Source organism: Thunnus maccoyii, chromosome 19 (assembly GCF_910596095.1).
Source record: "Thunnus maccoyii chromosome 19, fThuMac1.1, whole genome shotgun sequence".
Classification (NCBI taxonomy): Eukaryota; Metazoa; Chordata; class Actinopteri; order Scombriformes; family Scombridae; genus Thunnus; species Thunnus maccoyii.
In genome coordinates, this window is record NC_056551.1 from 2,097,538 (window position 1) to 2,114,323 (window position 16,786).

Genomic DNA, 16,786 nt, shown 5'->3' on the forward strand with positions numbered 1-16,786 from the left:
AGACAGTATGCATTATGTTAATTACAAAGTCTGTAGATACCTAAAATCAAAATTACTAGAGGGGGCATCTTACCCCCTAAAATGTCCTTTAGTGTTTTTTTTGTTTTGTTTTGTTTTGTTTTGGGTTTTTTGGGGGGGGAGGGTGGGGGGGGGTTGTATTTGCTATAGAACTACATTTAACACTATACCAACATATTACCCCACAAACTGTGTTGGTTTATGCATAATGATACTGTGCACACTGAAATCACATTCAAACACCTTGTGTCTTTTCAGTAAATTAACAATGTTCTTAAGGGGGGCATTCCCCCATAATGTTTCTTCTGTTATTTGTAGACTTACTAATAAGAATGTTTGAACAAGGATGTAGAACTGGTACTTAATCTGGTACCTAATCTCAAGATAATGTCGGGTGCACGGTTGCAATCAAGTCTAGGGTAAAGCCATCTCCAGCGTGATGATGGCTTTATGCTGAAACATGTTTGTTTTCTGTCCACAATCAAAATATAAAAGAAGATGGATTGGTGAGTGCTGTTGTTTTTGTTTTGTTTGTTTGAACGAGGATGTAAAAATATGGTTTGACATCATATTTTAATGCAATAGGGTGTAATTTTTGCAACATAAAGAGAAAAAATAAGTTGCGGCATTATTTGGAGTGAGCCCTGGTACCATCTCCAAAGTGAAGGCCAAGTTTCATATAAGGGGGGATATCAGAGACAGGCCGCGAAGTGGGCGTCCCAAGAAGACGACACCCCAAGAAGACCGTTAACTCACCCTGTCAGCACGTAGGCTGTCTTCTACAGATTCGTAGTCAAGGTTTGCAGGACGATATGGCCGACGGCTTTCTACCCAGACAATCTGGAACAGACTGCACGCAGCCAATCTCCGGTCTCATAGGGCTGTCATGACTGCCCTTCACCATCAGGCCCGTTTGCGTTGGTGCTGGCAACACATACACTGGAACCTGAACATGTAGAGGAACGTTATGTTCAGTGATGAGTCCAGATTCTGCCTACGGCAATTGGATCATAGGGTCAAAGTGTGGAGAAGACGTGGAGAATGCTATGCTGATTGCTGCACCAATAGAGTAACATCTTTTGGTGGAGGCAGTGTGATTGTGTGGGGTGGCATCTCGCTCACTGGAAAAAACGAGGCTTGTCATCGTTGGAGGCAATCTCAATGCAGAGAAATATCGAGATGAGATTCTGCAACCAGTGCCAATCCCATATCTCCACAGTCTGGGACAGAACTGAAAGATGACAACGCTCGCCCCCACAGAGCGAGGTTTATCAGAGACTACCTCCAGAATTTGGGAGTGGAGAGGATGGAATGGCCTGCCAGCAGTCCTGACCTCAACCCCATTGAACACTTGTGGGATCAGCTTGGGCGTGCTGTTCGTGCCAGAGTGACCAACACAACCAAGTTGACTGACATGCCATCCCACAGCAGTGTGTGACCAGGCTGGTGACCAGCATGAGGAGGAGGTGCCAGGCTGTTGTGGCTGTGTATGGTTCTTCCACACGCTACTGAGGCTCCTGTTTGTTAAATGAATAAATTTTTAAATTGCCAATATGTCTTGTTTCTTCAAACTTCAATCATCCAATCCACCAAACACCAAACAAGAGTCAATGGCAGAATAAGCTGTTTGGCATTGGCAGAGAAGATTTGGCAAATTTTTCATGGGTGCAACCCACATACTCAGCTCTGCTGTTCATCCCACATATGCATGTTCCTTACAAATGTGGCACAATTTAAAAGGGAAATAAACAGGCTTTCCAGTATAAGATTTATTGCTAAGAAGCATTGTTAGAACAAAGAAATAATCTACCAAACACAAATTTCCTTACTTTTTGTGCTAAGTTTATATGTCATAGACTACATGAAAGCAAAAAACTTCATATTAGAAAACAGAGCAAAATCACCATGAACTTGCAAATTAGCTGCAAAACACACCAAAAAAAAAAAAAAAAAGGGGGGGGGGGGGGGGTCTCCCTAAACCTTCCCTTGCTATAACAAGAATTTGTTAAAGTCCAGGGCCCAGGTTTAAACTTCATTGCATCAGTTGCATCTTTTACATGGTGGACGCTCAGCACAGTAATTCAGAGAAAAAATATATTAATGTGACTTAAACTAAGTAAACATTTCATGTGGAACTTACAGTATGTGCCAAGAAATGCAAATACACTTAAACGCAAAATCAAATCGTGTTGGTTGTTTAATTATGAAAGTTGTCTTTAACTGAAGGTAAACTTAAATGAGATCATTGATCAGTGACAGGCCTCTCCCCCCACTACTGGACACCTTCCAACATTGTGGGTGACCCCTGTCACCCCTCCCACAGTCTTTTTACCCTCCTGCTGTCTGGGAAAAAGCATCCGAGCCAGCTCCACCACTCATCCTCACTCAACAACAGATGCACAAGCCACTTTAATCAGTGCTATCCACGCAGTGCCAAACTATACTTATATCTTGCATTTTGTATATAATAGTAAACAACTTAATGTGAACATTTTTGTATCTATAATGTATAATGTGAACATTTTTATAATTATTGTTATGTATATATTGTTAGATTTATATTCTGTATATAAACTGTATTTATTGTGCACACTTGTCTCTTGTCTATATTTGTTGCACTGTGTCCCTGGAGGAACGAAATTTCACTCGTCTGTATGTCCTGCACATACTGTGGATTGACAATAAAGCTTGATAAGTGAAAGGATTCAATTAAAATGAGAATGTGGTGTGTCAACATATTGTTACCCAAAATACTGTATTAGTCTGCTGTGTTTTGAGTTCCGTTTTGGGGCTCACATTTGTTATTTTTAACTTTTGGATAAATAAAAACTTTTTTTTAAATTGAAAGCCTGCATCCTACCACTTTCTGCCGAGCCCATAACATGCTGACAGAATTGTATTTAAATATTGTTTGGATCTGACATTTTTATTTGATCATGTAAAGTTATTATGTATATTTGTAGTATGATATCTAAGTCAATAAACTATATGAGTTATGGATGTAGGCTGTTTGCTGAGTTGAACCTGACATACAAAATCACTTGGCTCTTTTCTTTCAGTTCAGACCAGTTTTTGTGAAAAGATTGTTTGTGGAATCGCATTTGCATGAATACATTATGTCTGTTTATCATTATCCACATTACCTGCTCATTACTGTCTTTTGGTTCATTCCCCAGTTTAGTCTGCCTCTCTATACTAAACTCATTTACAGTGGTGGAAAGTAACTAAGTAGAGGTACTTGTACTTTACTTGAGTATTTCCATTTGATGCTACTTTATACTTCCACTCCACTAAATTTCAGAGGGAAATATTATATCATATTTATATCATATAATATCATATCAGAGCCAGAAATAAGTACCTTTGTTTTATCCTCATTTAAATTAAGGAGGTTTTGAGACATCCAGCTTCTCATAGAGTCCAAGCAGTCCTTTAAGTCAGACAGATGCTGGGATTGTCACATTTGACGGAAATGTACAGCTATGTGTTTTCTGTGTAAAAGTGGAAAGACACATTAAAACGACGAATTAGAAGGCCCAACAGTAGCATATAAATAGAAATTAAGAGGGCCGAGAATAGACTCTTGAGGCACTCCATAACTCAAGGCAGCAGCATCAAACAGAAACTTGTCTATTTGATAAATATAATAGGCTATAAACCAGCTAAGAGTAGGACCAGATAGGCCAACCCACTATCATAGCCTGTCAATGAGGATTCTATGATCCACTGTATTGAAAGCCGAGCTAAGATCCAACAACACAAGTGCAACAAAAGTCCCCAGAGCCAGCTTTTATTAAAATGCCACCTTTAGGAGAGCAAGCACTGTACTGTGCTTTTGACGAAAGCCAGACTGAAACTTTTCTTAATTACAGTTGGCTTCTAGATTCTCAATTAACTGTGTGGCACTTTTCACTTTTTCTAAAATCTTTGAAATAAAAGGTAATTTTGAGATAGGCCTGAAATTATTACATAAAGTTGGATCCAGATCAGGATTTTTGAGCAGGGACTGCACATTAGCTAACTTAACACAGTTAGGAACAACCAGAGTTGAGGGATGCATTAGTAATGGCCAATAACCAAGGACCTAACCAAGGACCTACAGAACCTATTTCAGAAATTTCTAAGGAATGCAATCATAAGGACTGAAAGAAGGTTGTAGATGTGACACTGTCTCCATTAAGCTATTGATAGAGGCGGGTGCGGACTGGTATAGTGTTACTGAATGGTTGCATGATGGGATTATATACAAATCTGTGGATGGAGCTGTGATTGATGCTCTGATGATCTTGATCTTGTCTACAAAAAAAATCTAAAAATTGTTCAGAATCAATGCAAAAAGCATTATCAGAAAATGGGGATAAGTTCAGTGTCATGGAGGTGAAAACGGAGCAAAGAAATATCAGCCGATGAGTATGACAATATTAGCATTTATGATGGTGGTATTGGAGGACAGTATCAAAAACATTGGACTTATGGTGTGTGATAAAAATATCCTCCAGGCACAGTGAATTTATACTTAGGCCCAGGGTAAAAATCAAATCTAAAATGTTCCCACGATTATGTGTGGAGTTTGAAATGTTCTGTAAATTGAAAAACTGTGAATGTTTAAAAACTACAAGGTGGCCTATAGGAAGAAGCACTATCAACTGTGTGGACATTAAAACTACCTGCCATTACTACCTTATCATAATCAAGTACAATGGATGACGTTGACATGACATTGACACAAGCCGTGTTGGAGAGTTTGGTTAAAAAGGCATGATTGGGTTTTGGTGGTCGGTATACAATAACATAAAACAGGGCAGTTACAGTTGATCCAAAGCTGTAGCTTTCCATATTTGTCTGCAAGTTTTTCCATATGGAAAGTTGTCCACAAGAGGGTCTTCCACAGCCACAGCTAGAGGAATTTTTCACAATCTGGTAACCAAAAACTTGTTCCTAATAATAGCTTACGGCTGAATATTTTCTTGGACTTTGATTATTATTAAAGCCATTAATTAGCACTTACAAACCCTTTATAAAGGATGACTTATTACAAAGTTTTACGCCCAGCGTGTTTTGTCATTTGCAGGTTTAGGTATTATATAATAAAATTGTGATTTTGTCTGGTCATTTTCACTTTTTTTTTAAGTCAATCAAATAAAATTATTGACATCTTTCTCATTTCAGCCTACCCAAGATTATTTTTTCAAAACTTTTGAGCCAATAATCAAATACATTTGAGCAGTGTTTTCAGACATATATTTTTAACATGACAAAAGAGTAAAACCATTTAAAGCTGTACCTGGATGCAGACAAAATGGCAGACAGTTGTCTGCTGTCCGCAGGTGACAGGAAATCACATGACCTTAACAGCGAAAGTTGGTCTTCTTCATGTTGTTTTTACATGAACATGTGCATTGCACATGTGCGTAGTCTACTTTTGGCAGTCAGTAAAGGTGAGAGGGCGGGAGGACTTTACAGCAGTAAGAGGCCTTAAGGATCTTTTAAAAAGTTTGTTGGCTTTTCTAAGGTTTTATACAATGTTGTCTATCAAACTTTAATATATTGAAGAATCCAGCAAGCGTAGGTATACCGATATGGAGAAAATACATTTGAAAATGCCAAGTGGCTCCAAGCATTTAACATTAGCAATATTTGTCTCGATGTTGCATGTAAGCACTTTTTTAAAGTATTTGGTTAAAATGAATCCTGAGTTTAAATGACTTTAAAATAGATACTGTACTGTTGAGTTTGACAAACTGTTTGATTCGCATTACATTAGCTCGCTAATAGGAAGCAGAGGTTAGCTGCTGGGATGCTCAGTCTGGCTAATGCCTGACGTTAGAGCTTGTACTGTAGCACACAGTTGACATTAGCCTGACTATTACCACAACTAACCATCTGTAGTGTAGGGCCTGGCTTCATCATAGTCCAGGAAAGCAGCTCATAATGTAAGCTGTGTGTGTTACTGGTTAAAGTCACTTTAATGACGCCTCCACATTTTCTTTAAGTTTAAGATATGTTATTAATCATGAAGGGGTTCTGCTCAATTTGGCACATTAATGATATAATTTGCAATTGGTTTAATATAGTTTAAGCTGCCAGAGGTGCTTTGCTCCCATGCAATTCTCCACAGTGTTTCGGTAGATGATTGTAGTAAAAATGTTGATTATCTGGTTGTAAAAGTCAAAGTGAAGCTATTTAGCTGAGGTCTTCTCATGAACGCAAATTATCTTGCTTTTAATTTGACAAGCTTACATTATTAATTTCTAGTTGACATTGTGGGTGTATGTGATGTGCTATTGTGTGTAGCTTTGTATTTCGTATTATGTGTCCTGTGTGTTTTTTGCTTTGTATTGTTTGTTATTGTGCTGTTATATGTTTTAATTGTGATCTACTGAAGGGACTGCAGATGAAAATGAGCTATAAGCTAACTCTGGTACAATACATCAAATGGTAACATTTATGTTTAACACTGTACACTGGTCCCAGTAAATAAATAAGACAAGATAATACATCAATAAATAAATAAAAATAAAGAGCAGACATAAACAAAACTAATTTAAATTAATTATAAATCAAATTCATTACAAGGCTTCATACAATATTTAAATTGGGAAGTTTGCCATTAGTACAGATTTAAAAATGGACCAAGGCTCTAGTATTCACAGCTTTATAGTTTGTGCGGTATTTTAGATTGTCCAGTAGGATTTTAAGTAGGACATGAAGAAAGTAAAGTTGGGTTTCTGTATTGCAAATTTGCTGGCGTGTATATGGAATTCTGCTAATAAAGAAATAAGATTAATAATATACATTTTCTTTACAGACATTTCATTAGCTAACAATAATAATAATAATAATAATAATAATAATAATAATAATAATAATAATAATAATAATAATAATAACAACTACATATTATTTGAAACAAAAAAATATTTTAGTAATAAACATGGTTTTTTTTTTGTTTACAGATTATTCCAAACAAATACCGAAGCAGTTTTACTAATTGTGCAATCCGGATTATCTCCGTTACATATTTATTCTTATTTTTTATACTCAAAAAAGGATGTGAATTCCCTATATACAATTCTGGTGGAGTTGTTTGATGGATAATATTTCTGGTTGGTTAATATTCTGGCAAATAACAGCAGAATTTTAATACCTGACGTAACAGCATCCCACGTGGGTGAACGCAACACCATTCGCCTTGTGAATGACGTGTCAACAAAGTGCCGGAAGCTTTCAGTCTGTCCAAAATGGCTTACCAGACCTTACAGCAGGAGTATTTACAGATCCCTGTTGTTACCAGGGCATATACAACCGCCTGTGTCCTCACAACTGCTGCAGTGGTAAGACAAATTCATAAGCTCACCGTGTTGGCTAGGGCAAAGCTTGGTGTCGCTTAACGGAGTTAAGGTAACCTGTTTACTTTGCTACTAGCTCGATGCTTTAGCTATAGCTCCTCTGAGAAGGATACGTGTCCAAACCCGGTTATCCAGGATGTTAACGCTCTGATTGAAGTTACAAAATAAGCTGAAAGCCGAGCTGCCTGTCTCCGGAGCCGACGGACTTTATTTTAATACGTGAACCAAAACTGAAGGCGCCCGGTAAGTTGCGTTTCCGTAGTTTGGCAGATTACAGAATGGCGACACGGCTATTATGTGTTTTCCTGTTAATGCTGCCAGGTAACAGTTCTCTTCTCTCAAGAGGAAACCTGCTAAAAATCCTCCCGAATGATCTAGTACCGTATCATGGTAAACTTACATTATAAACATTACATGCATGCACATTATCTATCTATCTATAAATGACAATAACAGTGGTGGGCAGTTTAATCAATAAGAATGCAACATTTGTTAGAAATTGATCATATATTATCGCATTTCTTCTCGTCTCGCTTTCTTAAAATAACGGTGAGATGTCCATATGAACAGTGAAAGAGGTTTTCCTCGCCGTAATCATTCCTCCTGTTCATACCGGCTATTAAAAGATCCCCTCCAAATGTGCTTGTAAGTGATTGAGGCCAAAATCCAGTTTGTCCATTTAAAAGTGTCATTTAAAAGTGTATCTGAAGCTTATATGAGGCTTCATCAGTCTGAGTTAGTCACATCAAGTGGATATCTGACACATTTACAGTCTTTTTAGCATCAAATTCCCTCTTTGTGTTTCCTCGGACAGTGTTTCTCTGCTGAGCTGCGGTGGAAGTATAGTAACAAAAAGAGGGACTTTGGCACTAAGAAGACTTTGAAAGCTTCATTTTAGCTTTAGATAAACTTTTAAATCCATTTTTACACAGAGGGAGGACTGTGGATTTTGTCCCCCATCACTTACATTGTAAGTGCATTATGAAGGGATCTTCTAATGATCAGTATGAACAGGAGGAATGATTAGAGCAAGAAAAATATGTTTCAATGTTCATTCAGGCTCCTGACTGTTGTTTTAAGACAGACTTGAAAAACTGTAACTCTGTCCTTAATCCCATAGGTAACCAGTAATTCCATCTGTCAAATAAATATTTCTCTCTGACTCACTGAATAATGATAATATAGATAGAGGGACGGAGAGAGATAGAGATATTGACAACCATTCAAAATGATGACGTACACACAACCCTGAGAGGATGATCTGTATGTACACTGAAGTTTTGGTGTCGGTGCAGAGCATGTATGACTTGAAGAAGCAGGTGCTGCACAGGGGAATCAGCCAGAGTGTTTCAGGAGCCCATTTCACAAATTGATTCGCTAGCACTGTTTACAAAAAGGTGCCAGCGTCCTGTTTTATTAATGATTGTCACTGGCAAACTACAGATAAATTTGTGAGTCCTGCAGTCCTCTCGAAGGCTCATACTCAGGTCACAAGTGTGGTGTTTATTCTGATTAGTTCAACGTGTCCAAATGAATGTGAGAGGGAATGATCTTGTGTGTTGCAGATTTAGTGTTAAACAGGTACCTGGGTCTTATATACAGGCTGCTAGGGTTTTTGCATTGGGTTCCCATAACTATAGAAACATACTGTGACTGTTGTTAAGATGTAAAGGAAGTTTTGGTTGCATCCCATAAGTGGTGGTGCTGTTGTCATACTGTTGGTATTGTGTTTTTGTATGTCTGTGCAGCGCAAATATCCTATAACTTTTGATGCAATGTATCTACAGGTAATGTGAGGATATTTTGGGTGTCACAGTCTGATAATAAGGATAAGAAAGTTGTATCACTTGACTGTACTCCGGTTTCATCATTCACTATACCACAATAAGACAACAAGACACTTTGATATTTTCCTATTTCTCTCAATGAACTCTGTCTGTAATATAATTCACAGGACAGAAGCTGTCATGCATAATGACCTTTATTTTTAGTGGGGGGTTAATGGAGTCATTTGCAACTGAGGAATAATGAAATTTAGTCTTAATCTAATTGAACTTGCATCAACCTTTACATTAATAAGCTGGCTAATTGGTCACACAATTGAAACTCTGGCCTCATTTTCTCTGTACTCTTCTCTGAAGTGTTCATACAACCGTGGTTTTTTTAGTCGACTTTCATTCTGTCCTGAGGAGAAGTGATACTCCCTACTTTGCATATGGTTCCACAAGAGAAACCGGAGGTGGAGTGGATTAGGCTGAGAATTTATTCAAGGCTGTCTGCTTGTTTAGTCAATGGTGATTTTATTGAGGGAACTCTTAATAAAACAAAACACCCAAAAGTGAGAAAGTGTTTCATTTGCACTTGTTTGGTCACCTCAGACTTATTGCGTCAAAACGGGTAAGAACACGTTCACTATTCCACCTTCCGTTTCTGATGCACAAACGTGACACTGCGCTCGACCATAAACCGCATGCACTTCGTGTATTACAATATTCAGAGGTAAACTGTTTTTCTTGTAAGGTGTCACAGTTTCCACCACGCCACTGAAAATTCTCTACACTGATAGGCTGCACTTTAGCTTCATGCAGTTGGCAGCTCTTCAAAGGCTAGTGCTCTTTTCTGATGCATCGGGTAATAAAAAAATCCATATTGTCTTGTGAAGTTGATATTTCACAAAAATGATCATGAATAACTGTAATGCATTAAAGACATTAGTTTCATGCAGATGCGTGCAGATGTGGAATCTGTAATGTTGACGGACACATCTAGTCATAGGTTTTAACAGAGAGATTTCAGTGTGTTTTGGTTAAACAAAGTAATGACAGTTGGATTTTATGAGTCAACAGTGAGTCCATTTATATTCACATATTCAAATATTCTCTTACTGAGGTTATGTGTAAACACCATGTACCAAGTTTATGACTGAATATTGATTTAAAGCAGAAGCACTCTTCTAATGTCGTTACATGTATCCAAATAATACACCACAAATGTACAAACTGAAACTCCATTTCCATGTAGAGAAGTAGCTTCCGTTAAATTCCCGCGTATCATTCAGTGTAAATGTCTTATCTCAAGAGCTCAGCCAGGAAAAGATGTTTGTCACATCTGGATCATTTTGCGAAGTTCTTTATTATTATTGTTACCGTCTATAACATTGTCTTTTGTTGTCTTCTTCTCACAGCAACTAGAGATCATCACACCCTTTCAGCTATACTTCAATCCGGATTTGATTCTAAGGAATTACCAGGTGAGTAATCTGGCTCATCTCATCTCATCCGCTCATCCTCATCCTCAGGGGTTAGTGTCAGGGCACATACCATTTCACATACTTCACAGCCTCAATTATCTCAGCTACCTGACTTATTTGGGCAACAAGTGGTTTTTTTTAATGAGAACAGACATCTACCACATGGATTGTCAACGGTTTTTGCACATCATTTTATAAATCAAATATAATTAGCTCTGTTGTCCTAAGGTGGGATGGCTTGCACAAGGAACGGGTCTCTTATAATAACTGCATAAATAGTTATCATTCACATCATGCGGCCTGCCTCACTTCAGTATGTTGACTAACTGCTGGACATTCTGCAGTTAAACAAAGCCTCTAATCACTCTAATTAAGGAAATGACCTCTGGATTTGTTTATTCTACTGTATGCTTGTATGTTACGTACAGCTGAATGTTCTCTCTCTCTTTGTAGGTATGGCGGCTAATAACCAACTTCCTGTTTTTTGGTCCAGTTGGCTTCAATTTCCTGTTCAATATGATTTTTTTGTATCCTTCTCAGTTCTCAGTTTCATTGCATTTATCATGTGAAGTGAGTTTACATACTTTCTGTTTCACAAGGGATACGTGTTTTCAGAGATGGGATGATGCAACTTCACAGTAAAATGTTGTCTTTATATATAAATGGAGTCATGTCAGTTTTTTATTTATATAACCCAATATCACAAACCACAAATGGTAAAATGGGCTACATTTTATATATTTTCTAGTCTTCCGACCACTCAAAGTGCTTTACGCTACATTCACCCTATCACACACACATTCTTACATTGCAAGCAGAGGCTGCCATGCAAGTTGCCAACCAGCTCATCAGGAGATCTAATTTAATACTCATTCACACACACAATCACTCACCGATGGCACAGCCTTCGGGAGCAATTTGGGGTTCAGTATCTTGCCCAAGGACACTTCAACATGGGGACTGGAAGAGCCGGGGATCGAACCGCTGATCTTCTGATTAGTGGACGACCCACTCTATCTCCTGAGCCACAGCCGCCACAAATTTTGCAATCTTTATAGTATACAACATTGAGAAACTTCTACTCAATCTTCTCAATCATTCAAACCAGTGACAAACACATATGCTGTGGCAGTTCTTCGTTATGTAGATGATGAGGAAATCCGTCAAACGGTTCTGGCAGACTTTCTGTGTACATTTCCTTAACCATCTGCTTTCAGGTACAGATACTGTCGGATGCTAGAGGAAGGCTCTTTCAGGGGACGCACGGCTGACTTTGTCTTCATGTTCCTCTTTGGTGGGCTTCTGATGACTGTATCCTTCCCATGAAAGTGAAAAGCATTTTAATATACAGATAATGAGATCCTTGTTGAACAATTCAATGACCAGTATGTCATTTATTACTTATACTGACCTCAACATTGACAGCTCTCTGGTATAGCTTGGCAGAAAAATTTAAGGCAGAAAGAAGAAGAATGTAGGATTTGTGTAACAACTGGTTGATGTTCTTGCATTTTTGTCTCTTTATCAAACAAATATGCAATACGACTGTACACGTTACTAGAACCCTTTTCACATCAGCACTACTAACCTCCGTAAACCTGTTTTTTATTTAGTTTTCCTATTTTTTTCCTCATATTTTGTTTGGTATTCATATTTATCTGTTCTGCAGCTCACAGAGCTCAAGAGCCTCAACAAGCCTCAAAAGTCTACAGCTACACTAGCAGCTCTGTGAGACTGTAGTCAAGCACAGTTGTGCTTTAAGCTAAATGCTGACATCAGCATACTAAAAGGGTCACAGTGACAATGGTAACATGTCCTAGTTAGCTCTACACCAAGTACAGCTGAGGTTTATGGGAATGTTACTGTTTTTTTGCAGGTATTTGTCATAAACAAAGGTATTGGACATATTTTGACCTGATGTTGGCGCTAGATGAAAAGTTTCAGGGGCCGCTAGAGTTATTAAAATTCATCCTGAAAGGGACATAAATGCCTATACTAAACTTCATGGCAATCTGTGGAGTAGTTTTCATTTTTAGTAGACATTTCACTCAAAGTCACAGATGTGAACCTTGTGGTGATTTGTTCTTTATTAGGCATATCATCAGCACAGCAGCAGTATATATCAGTAATAATCATCATGTGGTGGTGGGGAGAGGTATGTGCCAGTGGAATATAAAGTGAAATGTTATTGTCATGTGACATACCACTATAGTCAGTGGCATTACACAAAGAATCGGCATATGACACTAAAACAATATTGGCGCCCAACCAGTATATGCCGGTAAAGGGTGGTTTCTGTCAGAGGAGCATGAGTGACATAATGTTTGTATGTAAGTGCCATAAGCCACTACAACAGCAGCAGCATACCAAAACCCATAAGCATATATGATTAAAATAAGAGTAGCATGCCTTCAGCTGCTTTTTGACCTCGGACTGCACAAATGCAACTAATAATAGCAGCATTAAATAACTGGCCAAAAATATATCACTTAATGTTAGAACTCAGCATGGTGCCAGTTTGTCCCCCATGATACAGTCAGTAGAATTCATTTATTCGCCATGTTCTTTAACAAGGTTTCAGATATTTGGAACTTTTGTGAGTCTGGTGTTCCTGGGCCAAGCCTTCACTATCATGCTGGTGTACGTTTGGAGTCGACGAAACCCAAACGTTCGCATGAATTTCTTTGGGCTGCTGAATTTCCAGGCACCCTTCCTGCCCTGGGTGCTGATGGGATTCTCACTTCTGCTGGGCAACTCCATCATCGTGGATCTTCTAGGTACCTATCACTGTCACCTGCAGTCATTGTTGTTTATTCCTTACTGATGTTTTAAAGGGCTGAAGGGAACTGATATGGTTGGTGGTGTACAGTATGAATGGTGCTTGTGTTAAAATGATTTTTTACCTTTCTTGAGGTATCGCTGTTGGTCATGTGTACTTCTTCCTGGAGGATGTTTTCCCCAACCAGCCAGGTGGTGGAAGGTGGCTCAAGACCCCATCTATCATGTGAGTCCCTAGCTTCCTCTAACATTTAAGGTGAAAAGCTTTACTAGCAGCTCCAGCAAATGCAATGTTCAACACACCTTACACTCTGAAAGTGCAGGAATGAATGTTAGAACTTTATTTGCATGGGAGCTAATGGGTAAGTAAATTTCATGGCAGTCTGCCTATTAGATTGTGATGTATTTGATTGTATTTTTGTACAAATTTGACATTTAGTCCTCATGGTGGTTTCAGAGGAAAGTTCACAGAGTGACCAAAATGGAGGTAGTCCCAAAGTATTCAATATGAAATAAATAAAAATGAAATATATAATCACATGAATAAATTCTGCAAAATTTATAAATGAACCAATAAGTTGTGAAGTGATTTCAAAAAGCATTAAAACTCAACTCATTATGAAATGTATCATTCTTATCTCCATAATAACAGAGTTGTATAGGACTTCATTTTTATTTCTTAATAGACCTTTTTATTTAAAAATTGCCTTTATCAAAAGTATGTTTTATTTCATAATGTCACTATTTATAAAGACGCATTTTATTTTATAATGTCATTTTCATGACAGTGGTGTTATCATCGCCCCTTCACCTTTCAACACATGCCCCTTTCCTCCAAGCAAGCTCAACAACTGCTACCAAATTTAGCCAGTTAGTTCCTGTTATCTAGACTAGAGTGACGTCGGTGTCTCCATTATCAAATATGACATCAGGAAATAAAACTTGATGAAAAAAAGTGTCATTGGTTAAAATACCAAAATTAAATTAAATAAAACTTTAGAAAAGGGGAATAAATGTTTAAATAAACAGTGTGTAATGATATCCATTAAAATTATTGTATCGAAATGATTCATAATAATAATGAACCAACACTTAACTTTTGTTAATTGTTGGTTCAACTTAAGATACAATATAATAATAATGTTAGTCAGCTAGGTCAGTAATGGATGCAGTGCGTGGATTGTGTGTGTGATGCATGCAAACATAATGCACATCACAAACAAACAAACAAGCAAGCAACAACAAGCAAACAAACAAAACCATCTGTCTTGTGGAGGCCTTGGAGGAAGAGAACAGAGAGAGGTTAACAATGAAGCCACTTAAATAGGCTGATGCCTCAATTACTCAGGTGTAGGTAGTTTCCTGATGCCTATTGGCTTCTGAGCCAGGAAGCCAAACCAATCTCACAAGCAGAAGGCAGAGAGAGAGAGGGACTTTGGTTAGGAAATTTCATGGCTATTTTCCAATGAGATTTTTTGAGATTTCTTGTGTATGAGTGGAAATTTGTGCTTGATGAAAGGTCACAGGCTCACCAAAACATAAGGAATCATCCTTTTGGGACCATTAAAAGACATGCTAAATCTGGCCAGAAGGAGCTCCCCCGTGACTTATGGGTTAAGACACCAACCAATGAACCACAACGTCCCCATTTAAAATCCAGCTGGGGAACACTCTCCCTCGCTCCCTGCCCTCTCTACTCTGTCGTGTAGATACAAAATGCCCACAAAAATCTATTTTTTATCTGGCTAGTAGTCCAGATGTTTTGATCTGGATCAGAGTGTTTGATAGAGAGACTGATCAACATGGCAACTCTTAATGGGGCAGCTGTGGATCAGGAGGTAGAGCAGGTTGTCCACCAATCGGAAGATCGGGCAAGATACTGAACCCCGAATTGCTGCTGATGGCTGTGCCATCAGTGTGTGAATGTGGGTGAATGATTAGATTCCCTCTGATGGGCACGTTGGAACCTTGCATGGTAGCCTCCCCTGCCATCAGCGTATGATAAAAAGCGCTTTGAGTGGGCAGAAGACTAGAAAGGCGCTATACAAGTACAGTCCATCTACCATTTACCATTCCAAAGCCCCAAACCACCAACACTAACAGTCACGCAGAGATGTATTGTCTTTATTTACATAGATGTCGGCCTAAAGAATCATCACATCAATTATGAACACTTCTGTATGTCTTAAGAAATCCTGCATCATCCTCCTCTGTGTGTCTCCCACAGAAAGATGCTGTTTGACACTCCAGAGGAAGATGCCAACTACAACCCCCTGCCTGAGGAGCGCCCGGGAGGTTTTGCCTGGGGGGAGGGACAACGCCTTGGAGGTTAAATACACCCCGAGATCATCCCTGATTGTCAGGTCACTTTCAAGGACATTCCCTCCGAGAGATGAAGGGGACGAACATGGTCTTTGTTCTTGACGTGTTTGTTTAGTTCTGGATGAAGAATGCCAAACAACCAGAACTTGTCTGGAGATAACCATCTGTTGTCTTTGTATATGGGCTTAAATCATCCTCAGAAACTCTTCTTGATGCCAGATTGTTGCTCTAAGACTATTTTAGAGGACACAAGCTTTGGATGGACGGTGAGCCTTATGGCTTGGTTGATGTTTGTCTTCATCTCGGGAAAAAAAAAAAATTGACAATACAACAACTGTCATATAAAAGAGTCAAAAAATGACAGCAGTAAAATATTATCGAAATGAATTTATTCAGATGGAGAGTGCTTTTTTTCTTTCATTTCACTTTTTTAAAGAATAAATGTGTGTGGCAAATGATGCTTTGGTTTCATCTCTTTTGACTGTTGTAGTACTGCATGAAACCAAAGAAGTCTCAACTTATTAGTAGAATTGAGCCATACACATAACATTATGCTCAGCAGAAAATTGTTTTATGGATTATGGAAGGGAACCTCATTCTCTCTACACAGCAGGTCAGTTATAGTAGGTTACACAGTTTTTGTTCAGTGCATTCAACTTGAAATATAGTAATTAATACTACATTAAAGTGCCAAGTTTCAGATTTAATTTGAGGCTTACATCATTATAGAAAGAAGTGTATGGGAGATATAGTCCTTTTAACACATGGTGCCCAATGTTTAGGAGTTCAAACGTAATTGGGCAAATACACATGAAGTCAAACAAAATGACCATATCATGGAAAATCCTTTGAAGTCAATGCCTGAAGTCTTGGAGCCAAAGACAACAGCTTTGTATCTTCTCCTGTGTTGCTCTCCCAGGCCTTCACTGCAGAAACCATCAGCTCTTGCTCGTTGTGGGCTCTCTCTGCCTTTAATCTGGTCTTCAGCTGGTGGATTGCAGCTCAATCGGACTGAGATCTGGTCATCAAGCCTTCTCCTGGTCATTAACAAGGAAATGTACGCCTACAC

At 38.5% G+C, this 16,786-nt stretch overlaps 2 protein-coding genes across 2 annotated transcripts in view; one reads left to right on the top strand and one right to left on the bottom strand.

Moving 5' to 3' along the window:
* The window catches only part of LOC121885285 (rapamycin-insensitive companion of mTOR-like), a 46,701-nt gene extending 39,464 nt beyond the window's left edge, over positions 1-7,237 (bottom strand). The window contains exon 1 of the mRNA XM_042394600.1: positions 7,166-7,237. The gene's annotated coding sequence lies outside the window, so the exon portion shown is untranslated. The remainder of the gene's footprint in view (positions 1-7,165) is intronic.
* On the top strand, positions 7,201-16,175 carry derl2 (derlin 2). Its single transcript, XM_042394601.1, has 7 exons — positions 7,201-7,352; positions 10,552-10,617; positions 11,071-11,144; positions 11,835-11,928; positions 13,199-13,394; positions 13,531-13,621; positions 15,623-16,175. Exons 1-7 carry the CDS (start codon positions 7,260-7,262, stop codon positions 15,726-15,728), a joined length of 720 nt encoding a protein of 239 aa, XP_042250535.1. The 5' UTR covers positions 7,201-7,259; the 3' UTR covers positions 15,729-16,175.
* The last annotated feature ends 611 nt before the right edge of the window (positions 16,176-16,786 follow it).

Excerpts from the sequence above, each read along its gene's own strand:
- derl2 (XM_042394601.1), top strand. The coding sequence starts at position 7,260 with ATGGCTTACCAGACCTTACAGCAGGAGTATTTACAGATCCCTGTTGTT. Across the intron at positions 10,618-11,070 it reads TGATTCTAAGGAATTACCAG|GTATGGCGGCTAATAACCAA; the intron begins GTGAGTAATCTG and ends CTCTCTTTGTAG. Across the intron at positions 11,145-11,834 it reads CTGTTCAATATGATTTTTTT|GTACAGATACTGTCGGATGC; the intron begins GTATCCTTCTCA and ends ATCTGCTTTCAG.